The sequence below is a fragment of the Zophobas morio genome, unplaced genomic scaffold (assembly GCF_036711695.1).
Source record: "Zophobas morio isolate AGI-343-1 ecotype UQ-CSIRO unplaced genomic scaffold, CSIRO_AGI_Zmor_V1 ptg000014l, whole genome shotgun sequence".
NCBI lineage: Eukaryota > Metazoa > Arthropoda > Insecta > Coleoptera > Tenebrionidae > Zophobas > Zophobas morio.
Window position 1 is genome coordinate 3,594,679 of NW_026972119.1, and position 20,371 is coordinate 3,615,049.

The window sequence follows — 20,371 nt, forward strand, 5'->3', positions numbered from 1 at the left end:
TACCAATCCCGTATATTTACACACACTTTTAATCTGATCGTGTGGACGTAATCCAAATTTTGTTTTACAAACGTTGATGATATCTTGAATTATAAGTTAGTCAACGTTTTGCATGCGGTAAAACTGGAGTAAATGGTTAAGTAAACAGAGTCGATGAAACTAGAGTTGAGTAGTTCAACACTGCAAATGTAATGGCTTATCGTTAGACATTAGATTGTCATGTCAACCTTAATGAAATTACACAAACAGTAAAGCTCGTAATATTCGACTCAATTTTGCATCACATTTTTTAATTTTCTCCTCCATAAGCACGTGAATAAATTCTCATCTGCGATTCCTTTCCAATTTTAAAGTTTTAAATAATTTTCTAGTGTTTTTCTCGAAAAAATTCTGCATAAGTACTTATATAAAAATACTAATAATAAATAAATGTATAAAACTTTAAAATTCTTATTACAACTGCATTGTCACGTTGTGTTTCTTATTAAAAACAAACTTAAAATACTGTCGTGATTCTAGTCTTAATAATAGACACGAAGAAATCTGAAATTTCATTTAAATTAGTACAACGTGCAGCATTTTTTATTTTTAATTAAAATAGTTGCAACTGTAATTCATTAAACCTATATTAACTTTTTACAGATGTTCACCGATGATGAACTATCGGGCGACTTCACAATGAGTCAAGAAAGAAATTTTATCCAGTATTTGCATAAACTTCAAGAGGCTATAAACAAATGGGCCTCAAACAATGAATTAAGCCGCAAGTTCTCAACACAATATGTTGCACGAGGAATGGGTTTATACACCGGCGAACAACACCGAAAAACAGTTTTCTATGTGTACTCCAACGCAACAGCAAAAAGACGCAGCAATGTGTTAATGTACATTAGGGGACCATATGGAACACAGGGTAAAGTCACCATTTCCCCTTTTCACAATCTAAAAACAATTCCCGTGGTCAACGTGCTACAGGATCAACTTCAAGCCACTAAAACATTACCGTTTAAAAACGAGGAACAAAAATCCTTTCTCAAAACTATATCTCTGGATTTTACATCGTTAATTAATAACATCGAAGATAAGGGAGAAAAAAATGAGATTCCTATTCAAATTGATATGGAAATTGATAGGGCTAAAATTACATACATCCCCAAGGATAGTGGGATATACGAAATTAATTTAATTTGTGACGGAGAGTTGCTCAGGGGCTCTCCGTATAGCGTACAAGTGATTAATAATACGTCTGGTAAAAAGGACAGTTTTAATACTGAATGTGAAAATGTAGAGGAGAAGATCACGTTTACAAAAAGAAAAATTCTTTCAAAAGTCATCGACTGCATTGATGAAAAGATTTGCATTGATAATAACAAAATTTCAAGGATAAAAACGAAAGATAGCACTGAAAGCTCTACAGAAAGCGAAAGTGATGATCTAACAATTACAGCTATTACCAAAAAGAAGGATGAGATTTTGAAAACTGAGATTAATTGTACACTAGAAGACATTATAGAGGAAATTAACTTAGTTCAAGATAAAGATATTCAAGATCAATTGCAAACAGAGAAACAAGAAGATAATCAACTTTATAATCAACTAAATGCTCTAGAGGAAATAAAAAAAATTGCTGAACAGCTGAAGACAGAAGTACCAAATATTGTTGACACAAACATCATTGACGAAGTCGACAGCGGTGTTAAATTAAAAGTTGATACAAAGCATAAATTTGTAAAGGATTGCGAGGAAGCGAGTACAGAAATTTTCAGTTCTATACAAAACGAAGATGATGAAGTTGATAACAAGTTTAATTACAACGTAGAAAAAGATGTTACCTTATCTGAGAAAAATATTCTCTCTAGATTAGATATTGGGTTTGAAAAATCGACCAAATATCTTAAAGACATAGTAAACTCAACCAGTAAGCAAGAAATGCTGGAAAAGATATTACCTACAGAGTTAATTTATAAGAAAGAATCCAACGAGGATGAAAATCACAATTTATCGACAAATGTCCCTCTAAGAAGGATAAAAAGCAAAATTTGTGTAGAGATAAACCCCCGTAGCATGTCCAAGACTAACACATCTATCAGTTGCCCCGATGTTACTTCCCCAATATGCCCCGAACATATTGCCCCAGAAGTAGAAATGAGTAGTCTGAACCAACTTACCTTGTCACAGAAACGTCAGACACTGTCCAAGCAAGATAGTTTCAGTATACCAGATGGTGACGGCACATTTTCTACCTCAGAAAACGATGATTCGTCAAAGTCAAAAGAATCGACTTTTAAAGAATTGAGTGTGTTGAATGTCTTAAATAGCCTGAAACAATCTCGTAAGAACAGTCTGTCTGAAACTTACTCCCTTAGCTCTACCACTAGTCTTCCAAATATGACATCCATTGATTCCGGTTATGACCATATTGATGAACCTACATTTAAGGCAAGAAAAGATTATTGGGAAAGATTGTCCTCTAGAAGTTCTAGTAGTGTCAGTTTAGCAAATTCGGATTACAACCTTAAGAGAAAAGTAGTCGCTGTGAAAAATAATCTTAATAAAAACGACAGCATCGAAAAATGTTTCAACAATGAAATAGAAACAACTCAAGAAATGGACACTTCAGTAGAAAACACATCTCCAACTGTCAGTATTCCTAAAGAGCAATCACTGGATACTTCTTTAGAAGACTGCATACTTATACCTCTCGAAGAACGAAAGAAGCGACTGTTAAAAGATATGTATGAACGAGAGACTCGTCCAAAGAAAAAATTAAACATAAGATTAAATTTTTTTAAAAAGAATAATAAACCAAAAGTTGAGGAGAAAGAAACTTATTTTTCTTCAATATCCGACCGCATCCAGAATTTTGATCAAAACAATTGTAAGTATGTTTGGCAGAGATTTGCGTTTGAACTAATTTTTTAATTATTTTTAGCAAAGGCAAAACCCAAAGGAAACAGTACCCCATCGGACCAAAATTTAAATGAGGAAAAAGAAGAACTGAAGAAATCTACCAAGAAACATACAATAAAGTCTCAGTTTAAAAGAGCAATAAATTTTTTTAAGAATATGGAAGAAAACTCCAAGTTAAAAGAAAAAAACAAAACTGACCTAAAGCGACGATATTCTTTAGATTTTCAGAAAAAAAGTCAGAGAAGGGTTCGAGGAGGAAGCTTGAACCTACCAAACACTACAGATCGGTTTTCAATAAGTAATTTGTACCAGGATGTATTTGGAAACAAGAATGGAAGTTTTAAAGGAACTCCTAATAACACTGGCATAGCAAATTCTCTTGCTTCTCTGTCAAAAACTTTTGAACCAGATGAGTCTCAAAAACAAGAAGACAATAGCATTAGCTATAATTTATTTGTAAATAAATCTAAAAATAAGAAACGTAAAAGTATTAGATCGCTTTTTGATGTTAACTATTAAATCTTGTAATCTAATGTAATATTGTTAATAATGTTACTTTAACTTAGAAAAATATTTATTTATTTTGTACATACATACTGCTGATTAAATAAAAAAATATAAGAAACTTTGTTATAAGTTAATATAGTTTCGCGCGAAGTTTTTTATAACAATGACCATTTTTTTGTAATACGCAGGACCCCAATCATTGTGCTGAAAATAAGATGACCAATTAAACACACCCGCATCACCGAAATTTGGGACAGAGAACTACATTTTCTTAATAAATCTTTTTGTCAAATTTCAGTGTCTTAGATCCGTTTAAATTTATATATTTTATAAATATTTAAAGAAAACACAATATCTTAATTTACTGAATGTTAAAAATTCATATTTGTCTAAAATAAATTATATGCATATCGGAAGATATTTTTCTTATACCATGGTAATAAACTAAGTTTACTGTTTATTTTATCCTGATACTAAGTATCAAAGAAAGTATACTTTTTGTTTAAAATACCGACATGATATCAATATTTCATTACAATTATTTAAAGTTTATTGTAAATGCAAGTGCGATATGTAGATATAAAAATACTATGTATTTTTTTCAACCGAATTGCAGGAAACGATGTAAATACGTACGTATATACTTATAGAGGACAGGTTCCATTCCTTGAAAAACATCAACATATGAGAATTACGGTTTACATTAATCAGTCATTATTTATTGAAGAAAACTTAATAGATCCACCCTATTTGGAGCTCCTTGAAATTGTACTAATTAATGATGTTTTTGAAGCACACGAAGATTTCCGTTATCCATATTTTTCCAACAAGACTGTACACTGGGCACTGACATTTAATAGATCGAAAACTTTCTTGAAATTTACTGGATTTATGACCGGGAACGTTAAGGTTTAAAAATTACTGCAAAAATAGTACGTTTCCTCTACACAAAGTGAAACGTAGGACATGCAGTGAGAACTGAAGTGGCTTTCAACTAATCGAAATAAAACCTAGCCCCCTTATTTAAAATTGTTAAGTTAGAGGTTACTACATAATTATGTTTACATTATCTGTAGAAAATGTAGTTTTGTTTATATTCGCCAAAAGACATTAGATAGTTGCCTATACAAACTTATTACTCTTTTACCTTCAGAAACTGTTCGCTTCAAAATTTTCCACTGAATGTATTTGATTCACTGTAAAAACAAAATATACTCTTCCTTTACATAAATAACAGCCAGATAGAAACTATACAAACAGGAGCTTTCTTGGGATTACTGAAAGTAAGAGAGATTTATTTGCAATCTAATGCTTTGAATGCTGTTTCAGTTTCCCAGTCAAACTAAGAATTTTAGATTTAAGCAACAACAATGTATATTTAATTGAAAACGAAGCTTTTAGCAGAAGTAAATTAACAAAATAAACAAAAACTTTACAGTGGGTGTTAACAGTGTTTCATCACTAGGTTCTCAAGTTTCGACGAAACGAAAAATACTTAATATGTAGGTACTTCATACTAATAACTGATTAATTATTATTTGTGTCTAGAATTTTTCTTCAAATACAAATAAATATCTTTGTTTATAAAATGTTTCGGTAAAGTTGAAATGCCATAAAATGCTTTAAACTTTTTTGTATTTGACTGGTTTATACAAAAAATAGTGTTTATAATAATAATTTGTTATAAAGTAGAAATAATATTTTGAAAACCTCAGTGGTAATTTTACAGGCATCCATAAATTTTATCGGGCGTGTATAGTCTACTTATATTTTGTGTACTTTATGTTATAAAAATTAAGTAATTTGCAATTACAAAATAGGAGTATTAAAACAAGATGTACTTCCAATTTGCACCAGTTTCACATCTTAGGCATAAGTTACAACAACTTAAAATACGTAAAGCTAGTGAAGTTTCGAACAAATCGATTTAAACGGAAACAATATTTCATGTCAAAAGTTTTGTGTGTGTACTAATAGAACATAATAGTAAACTTAAAATCTGCAGTACCCATCTCCAGTAAATCACAACACATTTAGTGCAAATTTTTTATGTTAATTTTCAGTTTCGTGTTTTCAGATATTTTCTGTCTCACACATTTGTTAAAATTTTTGGTAAGTGCGAATAATGCCCGATTATCTTAGTATAAATATGATTTTCGATTAGACAATTCGTTATCAGAGTTCCAGTTAAATTATTCAAAATGACTCTGAGTGATATATCTCTCCACTATATTAAACATAGCGTCACATTTAGCATTATTACACATTCGATTAATAGTTTATATTCGATGTATCAAATGAACTCAATGTTTATCAATTACGTATACATTTTGGATTAAATTCGTATTATACAACTAAGAAATTAGTTGGAATACTTCAGGCAAATTAAGAACTTAGCAAAAATGTATTTTTAGTTAGTAATCTAGTTGTAGATGATTTTTTTTATCAAAAATACCAGAACATTTTTTATATCTTTACAATTCAAGCGAAAATGTTCTTAGTTATTTTGTCCAAAAAAAAACCTGTTGGAATTCATATTACGTACATATAATTTAAAAATAGATAATAATAATAATAACGTTGATATAATCATTTTTTAAATCTACCTTTGATAAATCATAAAAATAATAATCTCAGGTGGGCTACTTCTAAAATCTAAAATGATTCCGAACATGTTTCCAACTCATTCCAAAAATTCCTCGAAAAATTCGTAAACTTTTCGTCTATATAGCCCTCCAAAAATTCACAGAGTATGCCATACTGCCCTATAAAATCTATCGTCACTACCATTGACTTCCCCGTGTATGCCCACTGCTAAATGACTATGCGGGCTAATCTTCATCACATATATCCTCAATTCCAAATATCTTGTTCAATTTTTGTCGAATTCATCACTGAATTCCAACAGTATTCCGGTAAGCTTCCTTCTAATAGTTCTAATATCCTGGCCCTGATGATGTATTTGTCAAACTCTATCTCCTACATGTAAGGTTATCCTGTTTTTTTTTTTTTCAATTAATATTAGGGCTATGCCCTACGTGTGTGACTCACAGCTTCACTTGATGAACAAATTTTTTAATCGTATGGTGTAAACAAATATTCTCTGTTTTCCCTATCGTTGCTAATATTTTCATAGATTTCTATTAACGAATAACGTTAGTTTCATAAGATTTGAAGCCTAAGCCTTGGATATGTGTATCTACGATACTTATTGAATCATCTCAATACTCAGCCTTCAGATATCAAATTCACCATCAAAATTGAAGACAATAGTTCTCTACTTTTCTTGATATTTTATACTCGAACGTTTCTCCAATAGTCATCTAGACCATTCCATTTATCGTTGTCAATTTCACATCCGAATAATCTTCAATCTGAATAAAATCACGTCTAACAAAATCTTGTGAATACCATGATATTATCATAATGGGTACCAATGTAAGTCCACATACACCTAATTTTTAACATTGCATTATACTCTAAATTATATAGTTCCCTTAAATTAAAAAATGAATCCATCAAAAATACATTTTATTTTTAAAACTCTTAGTTCTTAAAGGTGTTACACTTTTATGGACAATAAAAGGTTTACGTAAATAACATCTATTAGAAGTGCAGAATGAGATTGTTTGAAAATGAAGTGTGTTTTAACAAACACTGAACAATGAATAAGTACTTATTGGTAAAACAAAATTAACGTTTGCATACAGATAAGGTAAAAACTCTGCGATGAAGTAAAATTAAATATTTACTAAACTAAAATTAGTATTAAGCGAAACAAAATTAAAATATACAATTTAAGACTGACTTTCACGAATTTGTAAACGTGTGTACTATTTCAATTTATTACGGAAGTGACACTTTTTCATGATTTCTCAGTTATCATCACTGTTATCAGATATCACTGAACAGAATTTAGACCATTCGTTTCTAGCTTTAACTGTCCCAGAGCATTCTAGCGACACGTAAATTTAATTTAAACATTGTACAGATCTCTGTTAAGTCAAACTTGGCGGAGCGCCATCTGAGGTGTAGTAGCTGAGGATAAATGCACGACATATGCAGATATTTTGGAAGTAAAGGTACGTGTCCACTTGCGAGAAATCGCCTCAAAATCAGCCCTGGAGAGCTCCAAGTCGAATCGAGTACACACGAAACACTGATCGGATGATCTTGCCGCGAGCGACATGCTCTCCAGTGGACACGACAAACTGCGTTTACTTGCAAGTAATACTCTCAATGCGAAGAAGTTTCGAATTGGGGAAGTATTCCCCGAGAATAAGCAGTTCATCATAAATTATTTCTCGAGTAAAGCCGACTATTTTACACGTTTATAATTCTATGCAAATAGTCGTGAAAAGGACTACGCAATTCGGCCAATTCTGATCGTTTACCTGACTTCAACATTTAAACAGCGTTTTGAGATAGGTAACACATTTTTATATATATATAATCAAAAACCTACAATACCCGAAGGTGTTAGGTATTTACATCATATTATTCATGGACATGTCCTTCGTACACCACGTTTCTCCACTTTTTCTTATCTTTTGCGAGCATCCTGGCTTCCGCCCACCCTACTCCTTTCTGCTGCAGAGTTTTCCCAATATTTTCATTCCACGTTACGGTCGGTCTTCCTCTTGGTCTTTTGTGCTGAACTCTAGATTCCCATACACTTTTTACTGGAGTCTCTCTGTCCATTCTGATTAGGTGTCCATACCACCGTAGTTGGTTCCTTTCTATTTTATTCACGATCGGTTCTATATCTAATTCTTTCCTCACTTCTACATTTCTGATTCTATCCATTTTTGTTATACCCATTACTCGTCGCAGAAATTTCATTTCCATACTTTGTATTTGGCTTATTAGTTTTTTTGTTACGATCCAACTTTCACTTCCAAATATAAGTATTGGTGTAAAAACAGCTCGGTACACGCTCCTCTTCACTTTCCTTGATATTTCCCTCTTTCCTATGAATGTATTTTTAATACTGTGGTACAATCTTGCTGCACTTTCGATTCTCGCCTTGATTTCCACCTCCTGATTGCCATTGCTGCTCAGCAGTACTCCTAAATACTTAAAAGTTTCCTCTTGTTTTATAGCTTTTCCATCTATTTGTACGCTAATGTCATGACTAGCTTTTCCCATTACCATGACCCTAGTCTTTTCTACATTTATTTTCAATTTTCTGTCCATTAATGCTCTGTTCCAAATCTCAACGTTCTTCTGTAGATCCTGCTCCGTTTCCGCGAAGATCGCCAGATCATCTGCGAAAGCACATTGCTTGATCCATACAGGTTTTAAACATCTATGCCCTACGTACAGCTTGCTCGTCTTATTACCCGTTTCTTTTATGATGTCGTCCATAACTAAGTTAAATAACAAGGGGCTTAGAACCCCTCCTTGTCTTAGTCCTTCTTTCACTACAAACTCTCTTGATTCCATGTTATCGGTCCTCACATAGTTTCTAGTTGTTCTATATAGGCTCATAATTGCTTGTCTCAATTTTGTACTTATATTTCTCTTTACCATACTTTCGTTGATTGCGGACCTTGGCACCCTGTCAAAAGCCTTTTCTATATCGATAAATGCTGCATATATATTTTTACTTGTTATTTTCGCCCTTTCCGTAAGTTGTTTAATTGTAAAGATATGGTCCTGGATGCTTCTTCCTTTCCGGAATCCACTCTGCGATTGATCAAGTTGTGGTTCAATTATCCTTCTTATCCGCTGTTCCAAAATTCGCTCATATAATTTACACGCCACGCTGAGTAATGTAATACCTCGATAGTTTGTGCACTGAGTCTTGTCTCCTTTCTTGAAGATTGGTATTATCACTCCAACTTCCCAATCTTTCGGGATTGTGTTTTCATTCATTGCTTTGTTGAATACATCTGTGAGCAATATCAACCCATTTCTGCCCAGATTTTTCAGCATTTCTCCCGTAATCTGGTCATATCCTGCAGCTTTACCTTTTTTCAACATCTTTATTGCCATCTCCGTCTCATTAATCTCTATTTTTGCTTCTTGTCCCCATTCTTTATCGTCTCCCACCACGTCGACGGACCTGTCAGTTTCGTCGCTGCTCAGTAGTTTCTCGAAATACTTTCTCCAAGTTTCCATAATCTCTTCTTCCTTTTTCAGCAAAATACCCTCTGCGTTTCTTATCTGTTTAATTGTTTCTTCTTTCTTGTTTGTTCTTAAACTCTTCAGAATTCTGTAGAAGAGCTTTTGGTTAGTATGATAATCCTGTTCCATTTTATTTCCAAAGTCTACCCAAGACTTTTCTTTTGCCTTCTTTATTACTTCTTTTACTTTGTTCCTTTGTTCTTTATATTTATTATAATTTCCATTTGTTTTCCATTGCAGGTACTTTCTCCACCTCCTCTTCTTGATTTTCACTTCGTTCTTAATTTCTTCGTTCCACCAATGAGTTTGTTTCCTTTTTGGGTTTTCCTTTGTTGTTCCGCATGATCGTACCACACCCTTACACATCGCCTCCTTCAATACTGTCCATGTTTGTTGACAATTCAACCTTTCAGTATCGGTTTCTTCTATCATTTCTTCTATTATATTTCTATAGTCTCGTGCTACTTCAGGATTATTCAATTTGTATGTTCTTAATTTTACTTTTGGTGCTTTCTTTGGTGGATTAGGTTTTTCTCCAGCTCTGTCTTTAGTATAACCAATGCTCGTGTTCGCTTGGACTAAAAAGTGATCACTATTAATTTCAGGCCCTCTTTTCACTCTTACATCCTGTATTACGTGTCTAAAGTTTCTATTAATTAAAACATAATCTATGATAGATTTTTAATTTCTACTTTCGAGTACTCTAGTATATTTATGAATTTCCTTATGCTGGAAGAACGTGTTCATTACAAGCAGGTTATTTTGGGTGCAAAATTCGATTATCCTTCTTCCATTTTTATTTCTTATATTTTCTCCGTGTTTTCCTATTACATTTTCGGCATCATTAAGCCTTCGTCCTACTCTACCATTAAGGTCCCCTAGTATAATCGTTCTGTCTTTTGCATTATCCACTATTTCCGTTACTTCTGCCCAGAATTCATCCTTTACTGCAGCTCTATCATCTTCGTTAGGTCCATAAATAATTATTATATTAATCTCTTGCTTCTTAACCGTCTCAATCTCCAACTTAAGAATTCTTTCCGAATAAAACTCCCATTTTTTTACAAATTCCACTATGTTTCTTTCTATTAGGCATCCCACTCCCGCTTGTGCCCGTTCTTCTACTTTAACTCCGCTTAGAATCAGGAGATGCCCATCTCTTTGTTCCATACTTGTACGACCTTTTTTCTTGGTTTCCGTTATTGCCAGAATATTCAAACCCAGTTTTTCAAATTCATCCAAAAGTTCTTCTTCTTTCCCGTTCAAACCTCTAATGTTCCAAGTTCCCATTTTCCAGCCTTTTCTATGTATTTTTCCGTTAGCCAATCTCGTATCCTTTATTCTTGCCGGGTTCGTTACCTTATGCCATTTTGTCCTATTTTGCGCTAGTTTTTTGAGACCTCTTCTAATGTTTCTGTGTGTTTATTCCATCTATAAGTCTTGCCTTCAATAGTTAATTTACTATAACCTAACTTGACTTGCTTCCCCTTATTTCTTTCCTCTTTAGCAACTTCTCTTATTTTCTTATTTATATCTCTTTCTTCCGGTGTCCAATCATCATTTATATATATTCTATCGCCTCCTTCATTCTTCAATTTTTTCTTATTTTGCATAACCTTTAGCTTATCTTCTTTTTTACCCAGTTCGACTAAACAAATTTTAGGGCCTAATTGGTAAGCATTTTTAACTGCAACTTCCCCCTCGACAATTCTTCCTAAAAATTTTTCCATATTTTCTGCTAGTGGCTTGTCAGTTCCTATTTCTCCTTTCCACCCACTAACAACAATATTGTTTTTTCTATTATCTCTGTCGAGCTTTTCTACCCTTTCTTTAACTTTCTCTAGCTCTTGTTTTAATTTGAGATTATCCTCTTTAATTTTCTCATTTTCGACTTTCAACCCTCTCAACTCTAGCTTGTACTCATGATTTTCTTTCCTTATTTCTTTTATATCAGTAGTTATTTGCATCATCATTTCCATTATCTTTTCCAATTTATCACCATCTGCTGGTTTCTCTTTTTTGCCTGGTGTTCTGGCAGTTTTCGCACTCCTACTAAAGATGTTATTCTCTTGATCAGCCATTCTTTTCCTTCCCTTTTCGTCGGTGCTATTCTCGTCGGTATCGGACATTTTATGCGCCGCCACTGACTTACGGTTTCTATCTTATCAGTTCGCTTTTTCGCTATTTCGCTATCACTGCCTACTCCCCGCTCCGCACTGTTCCCCGGGTCGACCCCTCGTAGGTTACAGCTCGGTTTTCCTAACCTAGACAGTGTTTGTTTACGTACCAATTTATCCGAATTTTGTTATGTACATGCACTGCGGTCTTTGTATTATCACTTTTTAATTACACTTTCACACTTGAAAACTCAATATTTCCCACTAAATTGGGTTTAATATTGGAGAATGTTTCTCTCTGCTTCACTTCAGATGCGCAAGTTCCTTAATCAACACATTTTTATGAAATTGTTAAATACTAAAAAAAATGTAAAACGAAAATAAATGACTAAATTATGTTCTCTTATCGTAAATCTGAAGCAAGTAATGTGAAAAGTAGACCAGATTAACTTTATTAATTTATAATTAAACATCATAGTTTGTATAACTGATTCTCATTATACTTTATTGTTATTAATTTTTTGTTTTAGTACGAGATTAAATTATGCACAACGATGTAAATTCATTTTTTATTATTTTAATAACGGTTTTAAATGAATTTATAATAATAAATTACATATTAGGTAGGTACTACAAATGTATCAAGTGCTTTTATAAATTTATACCTGCCTCAACTGAAAGTATAATTATTAGGGACAATAATTTTATAGATGTTTTTACACATTACAACATTGCATGTAATTGTCCTTTGATGAATCATAACTTGCCGGGATGATAATCTTCAGGTGCCGGTAGTATTAAGCGCTCTTACCAATCTAACTCTTGAAACAATTTACCTATACCCTTTTTGCAAATCTTGACAAATTTTATAAAAAATTTACTTGGGTAAAAAATCTAAATTTGCAATCAAATAATTCATCGCCTGTTTGCTACCTGTTTTCCTAGCATTCACATTTCAGTTGAATTTCTTGAAAGAGGATTAACAAAAGACTCATAAAATCATAAATTCTTTGTCGGTTCGGATAAAGCGGATCCATTTTCCTCGCAAGTGCAACTGTGTTGTGGACAGGGTTTTGAGAGCTTTGTCTAATCGACAGACATTTAACATCTATCGGCGGGCAAAATTTGCTAAAATATCCTCTCAAATCGACAAGCCCTTGAACGTAACTCTCCCGGACAGACGGCAGACAGACAGACAGACGCTTACGCTCGGGAAGTAAAAACAGAATAGTTATTAGGTACTTGCTGCCTTCCTTATCAACACCAAATTTTATGTAGTTCGTAGTTTCCCTGTGTAGTGAATTCTCGTTATTAAACACAAATGAAAAAGTTGGTCAAAGGTTATTTCAACAGAACTTTACTCGCCCCCGATGTATAGTAAAACATAGAGACCCTAGATATACTTTCCAAAGTATATCTAGGGTCTCTAGTAAAACATATTCAGCAGATTTTTATTTATTTTTTTTTTGTTTTAAGAGAACCCCGATAAATTAGAATAAAGATGTTCAAATGAGTTTTCCTTTACAAAATTTTGTGATGACGTCATCAACATTTTTGCAAGGACGTAGTGTAATAACCCAAACCTCCCGCCTTTTTATTTTACATTGAACCAAATTTGAAAAAGCCCGCTAAAATTTGAAATTTGGCCTTGGCTGTGATCGTCTACAAAAGTGGGACCCTACATTGTGTTTTGAAAACTGGCGGGAGGCGTTCGTTCATACGAATTGTCGCACTGCGGAGCGGGAAGAGTGACGGATTTAAAAAAACTTATATTTGGAAAAAAAAAACTATGAAAAATAAATCCAATAAGAGCTCAAGAGACCTTGGCCAAGGGCCCCAGAAGAGCTTAAAGAATTTATTCCTCAAAGAAAAAAAAACCTTTATTTTCACTCGAACCTGAGAACATAGAATAAAGATTAACAACCTTACAAGTACAGCAAGAAACAAAATAAAAAGGTCGCGGAATTCTCAGAAAGTAAATGGATGGCAACGTTCCAGATATTATGGCAGTGTGGCCTCTACAAACAAAATGGGGGCGCACAACGGGTGCAGGGCGACGGCCACACTCCCCGTGAGGGCCCACGAGGTTCTCCTGCTTCACCACTTCACGCGCGTGGTCTTACGCACCCACCTGACATAGGTTGACCTTCCTGCCCCCGCCGATAAGGCAGCTGTGTAAACTCCGAGTCAGCCAGGGTCGGAAGTCTGGCAAGAGCCGTAACCACCCGCACGGAGTCGCCGACGCCACCGCGTCCACGCTACACGACCCCCGAGTTAACTAGCGTTATCAAAATGAGTATTTGGATTTCAGACAAGCAATAAGCAAAATTTAATTGGCCACACTCCATCAATACTTGTTTTAAATACAAAGAAATTTAAATGAGGTTAAATTATGCACGTGTGATCAACAATCTTATGCAATAAAGAAAATGAAGTGAGAAATTATTCATGTTTTTATCAATAACTTTAAAGACAAAGAATTTTGAAAGAGATTAAATTATTCACATTTTGGCAATGATTTTAATGAAATATTTATCTGACATTATGGGCAAAGTTACGTTGTTGACCGAATTAAACAAACAACCCCCCCCCCCCCCCCCCCCCCCCAACACATCCCCAAACAAAATACACATAAATAAAAACACATACGAAATAAACAAAACAACACATAAAAAAAAAATACCACACACAAAATATGCAAAATAAATAAAATATAGGTAATCGTAGGTGCACATTCGCTGGAATTGCACCTTTCTTTCAATAACATTCATTTTCAAATTCAGCAACAGTTTTCGGTCAACAACAAATCCCCAATGACTAATACAAAAATTCACAAAGATTGCCCTTGAAATTCCCCGGTCAACACCCCGTACTTGCACCCTACCACTTTCTCTTTCTATTTTGAACGGTTGAATATTTGAAAACTACATGAAATTTTCCAGCATTAGAGTTTACGACAAACGAATAATAAATCGAGGAAAAGCCATTGAAATATCTTAGATTTTATAATGTCAGCCAAATTGATGTGCCTAATTAATTGATGTTACTAACACAAAGAAAATCCCCCGTCCCCCAGACTCTAATATTACTAATCTTTCTGATGCCGTCCTCAACGTTATTTTGTTAAAGATTCACTTGTTCAGATTGCGTTTGAATTTACTTTACTCACACGTGCTCAAATTATGCAACGCAAAATAATACCTCGAAAATTGCCACCCAACTTTCCGCATAACATTCGCTAAATAAAACTGCCCTAGCTAACGTAATTCCCTGAAAAGCCCTACTAAAACGGATTGAAATTATGTTGAAAAGATTAGTACGAAAATTAACGGCCATGGCGTCATCCGGAAGTGCCGCCATTTTTGTCGCGTCACATATGTGTGTGGTTCCCGCGTCTCACATACTCCGTAACCATCGAGAAGCAACGCCGCTTCTTCCACCAGCACACACGGAATCACGTGGAAACATACCTCTCGGATCTTCAAACCAAATACGTGCTCACCACCGAAATAACCTCTCTGTGTTCGAACGTAGCAGAGAATTCTTACGTTCGCTGGTTCGTCAGGGGGGTGGAACTCCGTTAGAAGAAATCAGCACTAGAACAGGAAACAAACAGCGCACAGACATTTGAAAAAAAACACAGAGAGCACCAACCTGACGTCTTACTCGAAAGAAAGACCAAGTCGAACTGACCGCGACTCACCCCGCTCAAACACACCCTTCTGCGCATCTCTCTCTTAGTGGTTTTCGTTTCTTTCCATTTCCATCCCTTTTCTTACCAAAAGTTTGGCGCGCGGAAATTTGGTTTGAAACGGCTTACTACAGTAGGTATTTCAGTTTAGATAGATTCAGAGTAATACCAAGATAAAAGTATTGTATTCCTAAATTTGACATGAACATTCAGTTGACGTATAACTAATGCTTGCAATATACAAATCTCCTGAACATTTTGACACAAATGACGTTTCTTAATCGTTAAATTATGTCTGTGACTCTACAATTAATGAGAAGAGTGGACATGGTTTTTAGGGTACGCCGCGACGCCCCAGGCCGTCGCGACGCACATATTGGGAACTGCTGGACTAATTCATTAATTTTTTGAGTCACCTTGCATTGGCAATTCTGAAGAAAATGAATTTTAGCACAATTACGATGCATTATTATTGCGATTATACTAAAATCCAATAATGCCGATTTGGTAATTTAGATGTTGGAGTAAAGTAAATTAGAACTGCACCCAACGGAAACTGCAAACTTTATAGGTATATACGACCACATCATGGAACATTTAATTGATTTATTTATTAATTTAACACCATTAAACTATCCTAAATATCAAGGTGCTGCAAGTAGATCTCATATTTCCTTAACTAAGTATACAGGGTGTCTCAGAAATAAGTACATTAATTTTAACCAGTAACAGAACTCGTGAAACGGAACAACTTTTTTATCTAGCATTTTTTCGAAAACTCAAGTCGAATTTCGAATTTTCCCACCCATATATTCACGAGCCGTCTATGTTCACCTTAAATAATAACTTAAATAATAGCAACACTACAACAATGAAGAAGGTATCGTAGCAACTATTTTGACACTGACAATCATTTTTATGTCAATGTTTTTATTAAACGTTGTCTCTTTAAAGTTTGTTTGACACAGATTTCTAATTTATAGACGAAATGTGTTGAAATGGCTTTGTTTTCAAATCTGGAATGCACCGATATCGTTTTAACGTACGGTGAAGCTCGGGGAAACGGCACTCGCGCCCAACGAATTTTTTCAGAAAACCTCTCAAATCGTCTGCCAAATGTGCGCAGTTTTAAGAACGTTGCAGCATTTTTTAGAGTACGGATCTTTTAAACCGACACCTCAGGATCGGGGTAAGTTACGTAGTAATAGAATTGCTAATATTGAAGAGGCTGTTTTGAAGAGTGTCGAAGCTCGACCGGGCACTAACTAGCACGTATCACTGTCTAGTGTGATGTATCGGAGAGTTGTATTTGGAGGATTCTCAGAGAACAAATGTACCCCTTTCTGGACCAGAAACTTCAGTTATTGAAACCAACAGACTTTGCACGTAGGCAACACTTTTGTGAGTGGGTTAATAGAAAAATAAACGAACAAGCAAATTTTGTATCTCTTGTACCATCAACTGATGAGGTCGGTTACACGAGGGAAGGTGTTCAACACCCACATTTGGGCCGATGAAATTCCGTACGCCATTAGGGAGCAGGATTTTCAATTTCTCTCTAAATGTTTGTCACATTGACAAGATTAGGAAAATACGTATCCTAGTAACTGTTTTTGACCATAAATTATTAATTATAATAATTATTAGTGTCCATGGGTGATTAAGGATCCATGGGCGGGTAACCTTAATTGGGGTATAACTTTAACAATTTTTAACTTGATAAGTAAAAAGTTCTTGGCAAAACTCTACTTAAAAAAGTTGTTGAGTTCAATGAGCTCTATAACTGATTAAAATTAATGTACTTATTTCTGAGACACCCTGTATAATAGAGACCTCCTTAACTTCATATTATAGCTGATTAATAAACAAAATGAAATTGACGTTAAGCCGTGGCAGACATATTATAAATTGTAAGGTACCTACACAAAGAGATAAACTAAAATCGATATTAAAAATAACGACAAATGTAATTTATAGTGAACAGTAAGTTAATTCCTATTTATTAATTTTAGATAGTCGAATTCGTATAGTGCTACAACTAATGATTTAAAAAACCTGTTTTATGGTGTCACAAAATTGTGGTTGAGTGAAGGTTGTCATATTGGGTGCCAAATAGTTAAAAAATTTTAATGTGTTGTAATTACGAAATTTTTTACTGTTCTTTATCCATTTTTTTTTTAATGATAAGTTAGATTTCCATTTCTTGACTCAGTGTTTGTAGAACCTCCTCGTTTTGAGCTCCATCTCTCTGTGACACGTTCAGTACCTAATTAGGATAGACCCATATTTCAAATGCGTTAATTCTCTCAACTTCTACCTTGTTTACAGTTTAGCGTTTGGCGTCATACAAAAGAATAAATCGGAAAACATAACAACGTATAACTGGAAGTACAATTTGATTTCCGCAGACTCTTGTCATCTTCATCCAACGAAATGCATGATTTTTGAAAACAATTATTAGATCCAGAAGGGGTGCCATTTAATTCCAATTCTATTGTGGGAATCGCAGTGGGAATCGAATCCAGCGTCTCCCATTTGCCGGGCAGATGCCTTGACCACTAGACTATGCGGTCTGCTTACCTTTCCTCAATTACCAACTTGTTATTGTGCCGCCGCAGTACGTCAGACGGAAACGGAAAACCTATCTCTTCGTACTCTAGGGGAATGAGAGGTCGAGAAAACCTAAAATTAGAAAATCGGTGGACGGACTCGCTTACGCTCGGGAAGTAAAAATGTAACATATTCTTTTTATACCGCATTCATAAACTATTTCATAATTAAAACATAAATTTCTGTTATTTAGATTAACAAGATTAATAAGAAATACTAGAAAACGTAAAGTTTGTATGCACTACGGGCCGTACTTGATAATTATACTCTAGAACAACTAACTTATAAACTCTGGGGCCAGTGGCCCTCGAGCTTGTAAGCTACTTGCCCCCGGATGAGCATAAATATCAATATAAAAGCCCTTGATGCATGAATAATTATTTCATTTGCGCATAGTTCTAACTGGTTCCAACCAAAGAAATGTCTAACGGTGGAGACGTGTTGCTTTTTTATTAGATGCCTACTCTGACAAATCTGTAATGGCCTGAATTTATAAAAATTCTTTACCCACTTGAACTTCTTATGACTTCTATAAATTTGGAGATATTAATGTGAAGTATTACCAATTATGTATGTTTGGTTGCATAAATACATTTTTGATCACATAAATTTGGTCATTAATAATGGAAATCCTGTATTAAAACGAGACTAATAATGTCTTTGCCATTTCTATTGAAACACCACCTGTTGATTTTTCCTAAAATTTAGCAATTGCTGTAATAACCCAAACCTCCCGCCTTTTATTGACATTGAACAAAATTTGAAAAAGCCCGCTAAAATTTGAAATTTGGCCTTGGCTGTGATCGTCTACAAAAGTGGGACCCTACATTGTGTTTTGAAAACTGGCGGGAGGCGTTCGTTCATACAAATTGGCGCACTGCGGAGCGGGAAGAGTGACGGATTTAAAAAAACTATGAAAAATAAATCCAATAAGAGCCCAAGAGACCTTGGCCAAGGGCCCCAGAAGAGCTTAATGAATTTATTCCTCAAAGAAAAAAAAACCTTTATTTTCACTCGAACCTGAAAACATAAAATAAAGATTAACAACCTTACAAGTACAACAAGAAACAAAAAAAATAAAAAAGTCGCGGGATTCTCAGAAAGTAAATGGATGGCAACGTCCCAGATATTTCGGTAGTGTGGCCTCTACAAACAAGATGGGGGCGCACAGCGGGGGCAGGGCGACGGCCACACTCCCCGTGAAGGTCCACATAGTCCTACCTCACCACTTCACGCGCGTGGTCTTACGCACCCACCTGACATAGGTTGACCTTCCTGTATCCCGCAAACAAGGTAGCTGTGTAAACTCCGAGTCCGCTAGGGCCGGAAGTCTAGCAAGACCCGCAAACACTCGCACGGAGACGCCGACGCCACCGCGTCCACACCACACGACCCCCGAGTTAACTAGCGTTATCAAAATGAGTATTTGGATTTCAGACAAGCAATAAGCAAAATTTAATTGGCCACACTCCATCAACACTTGCTTTAAATAACAAAGAAATTTAAATGAGATTAAATTATGCACGTGTGATCAACAATCTTATACAACAAGGAAAATGAAATGAGAAATTATTCATGTTTTGTCAATAACTTTAAAGAACAAGGATTTTGCAAGAGATTAAATTATTCACATTTTGGCAATGATTTTATTGAAATTAAGCTACATTTACGTCGCTGATTCTTACCAAAGAAAATAAAGAAGCTATGGATTTTATTGAAATATTTATCTGACATTAAGCAAAGAAGTTACGACTGCATTAAAATGGTCTGGGCAAGGTTACGTTGTTGACCGAATTAAACAAACACCCCCCCCCCCCCAACACATCCCCAAACAAAATACACATAAATAAAAACACATACGAAATAAACAAAACAACACATAAAAAATATAAAAAATATACCACACATAAAATATGCAAAATAAATAAAATATAGGTAATCGTCGGTGCACATTCGCTTTGAATTGGGCCTTTCTTTCAATAACATTCATTTTCAAATGCATCGACAAAGCTTTCGGTCAACAACAAATCCCCAATGACTAATACAAAAATTCACAAAGGTTGCCCTTGAAATTCCCCGGTCAACACCCCGTACCTGCACCCTACCACTTTCTCTTTCTATTTTGAACGGCTGAATATTTGAAAACTACATGAAATTTTCAGGCATTAGAGTTTACAACAAACGAATAATAAATCGAGGAAAAGCCATTCAAATATCTTAGATCTTATAATGTCAGTCAAATTGATGTGCCTAATTAATTGATGTTACTAACACAAAGAAAATCCCCCGTCCCCCAGACTATGATATTATTAATTTTCTGATGCCGTTCTCAACGTTATTTTTGTTAAAGATTCACTTGTTCAGATTACGTTTGAATTTACTTTACTCACACGTGCTCAAATTATGC

General features: G+C 34.6%; 1 protein-coding gene across 4 annotated transcripts in view; it reads left to right on the forward strand.

The window, feature by feature from the left end:
* Positions 1–3,833, forward strand: part of LOC135129205 (repetitive organellar protein-like) — a 44,509-nt gene extending 40,676 nt beyond the window's left edge. For all 4 annotated transcript variants that reach the window (XM_064056328.1, XM_064056329.1, XM_064056330.1 and 1 more), the window contains 2 exons: positions 643–2,878; positions 2,933–3,833. In XM_064056328.1, the coding sequence (XP_063912398.1) occupies positions 643–2,878; positions 2,933–3,429 (2,733 nt within the window). In that variant the 3' untranslated portion in view covers positions 3,430–3,833. The remainder of the gene's footprint in view (positions 1–642; positions 2,879–2,932) is intronic.
* The last annotated feature ends 16,538 nt before the right edge of the window (positions 3,834–20,371 follow it).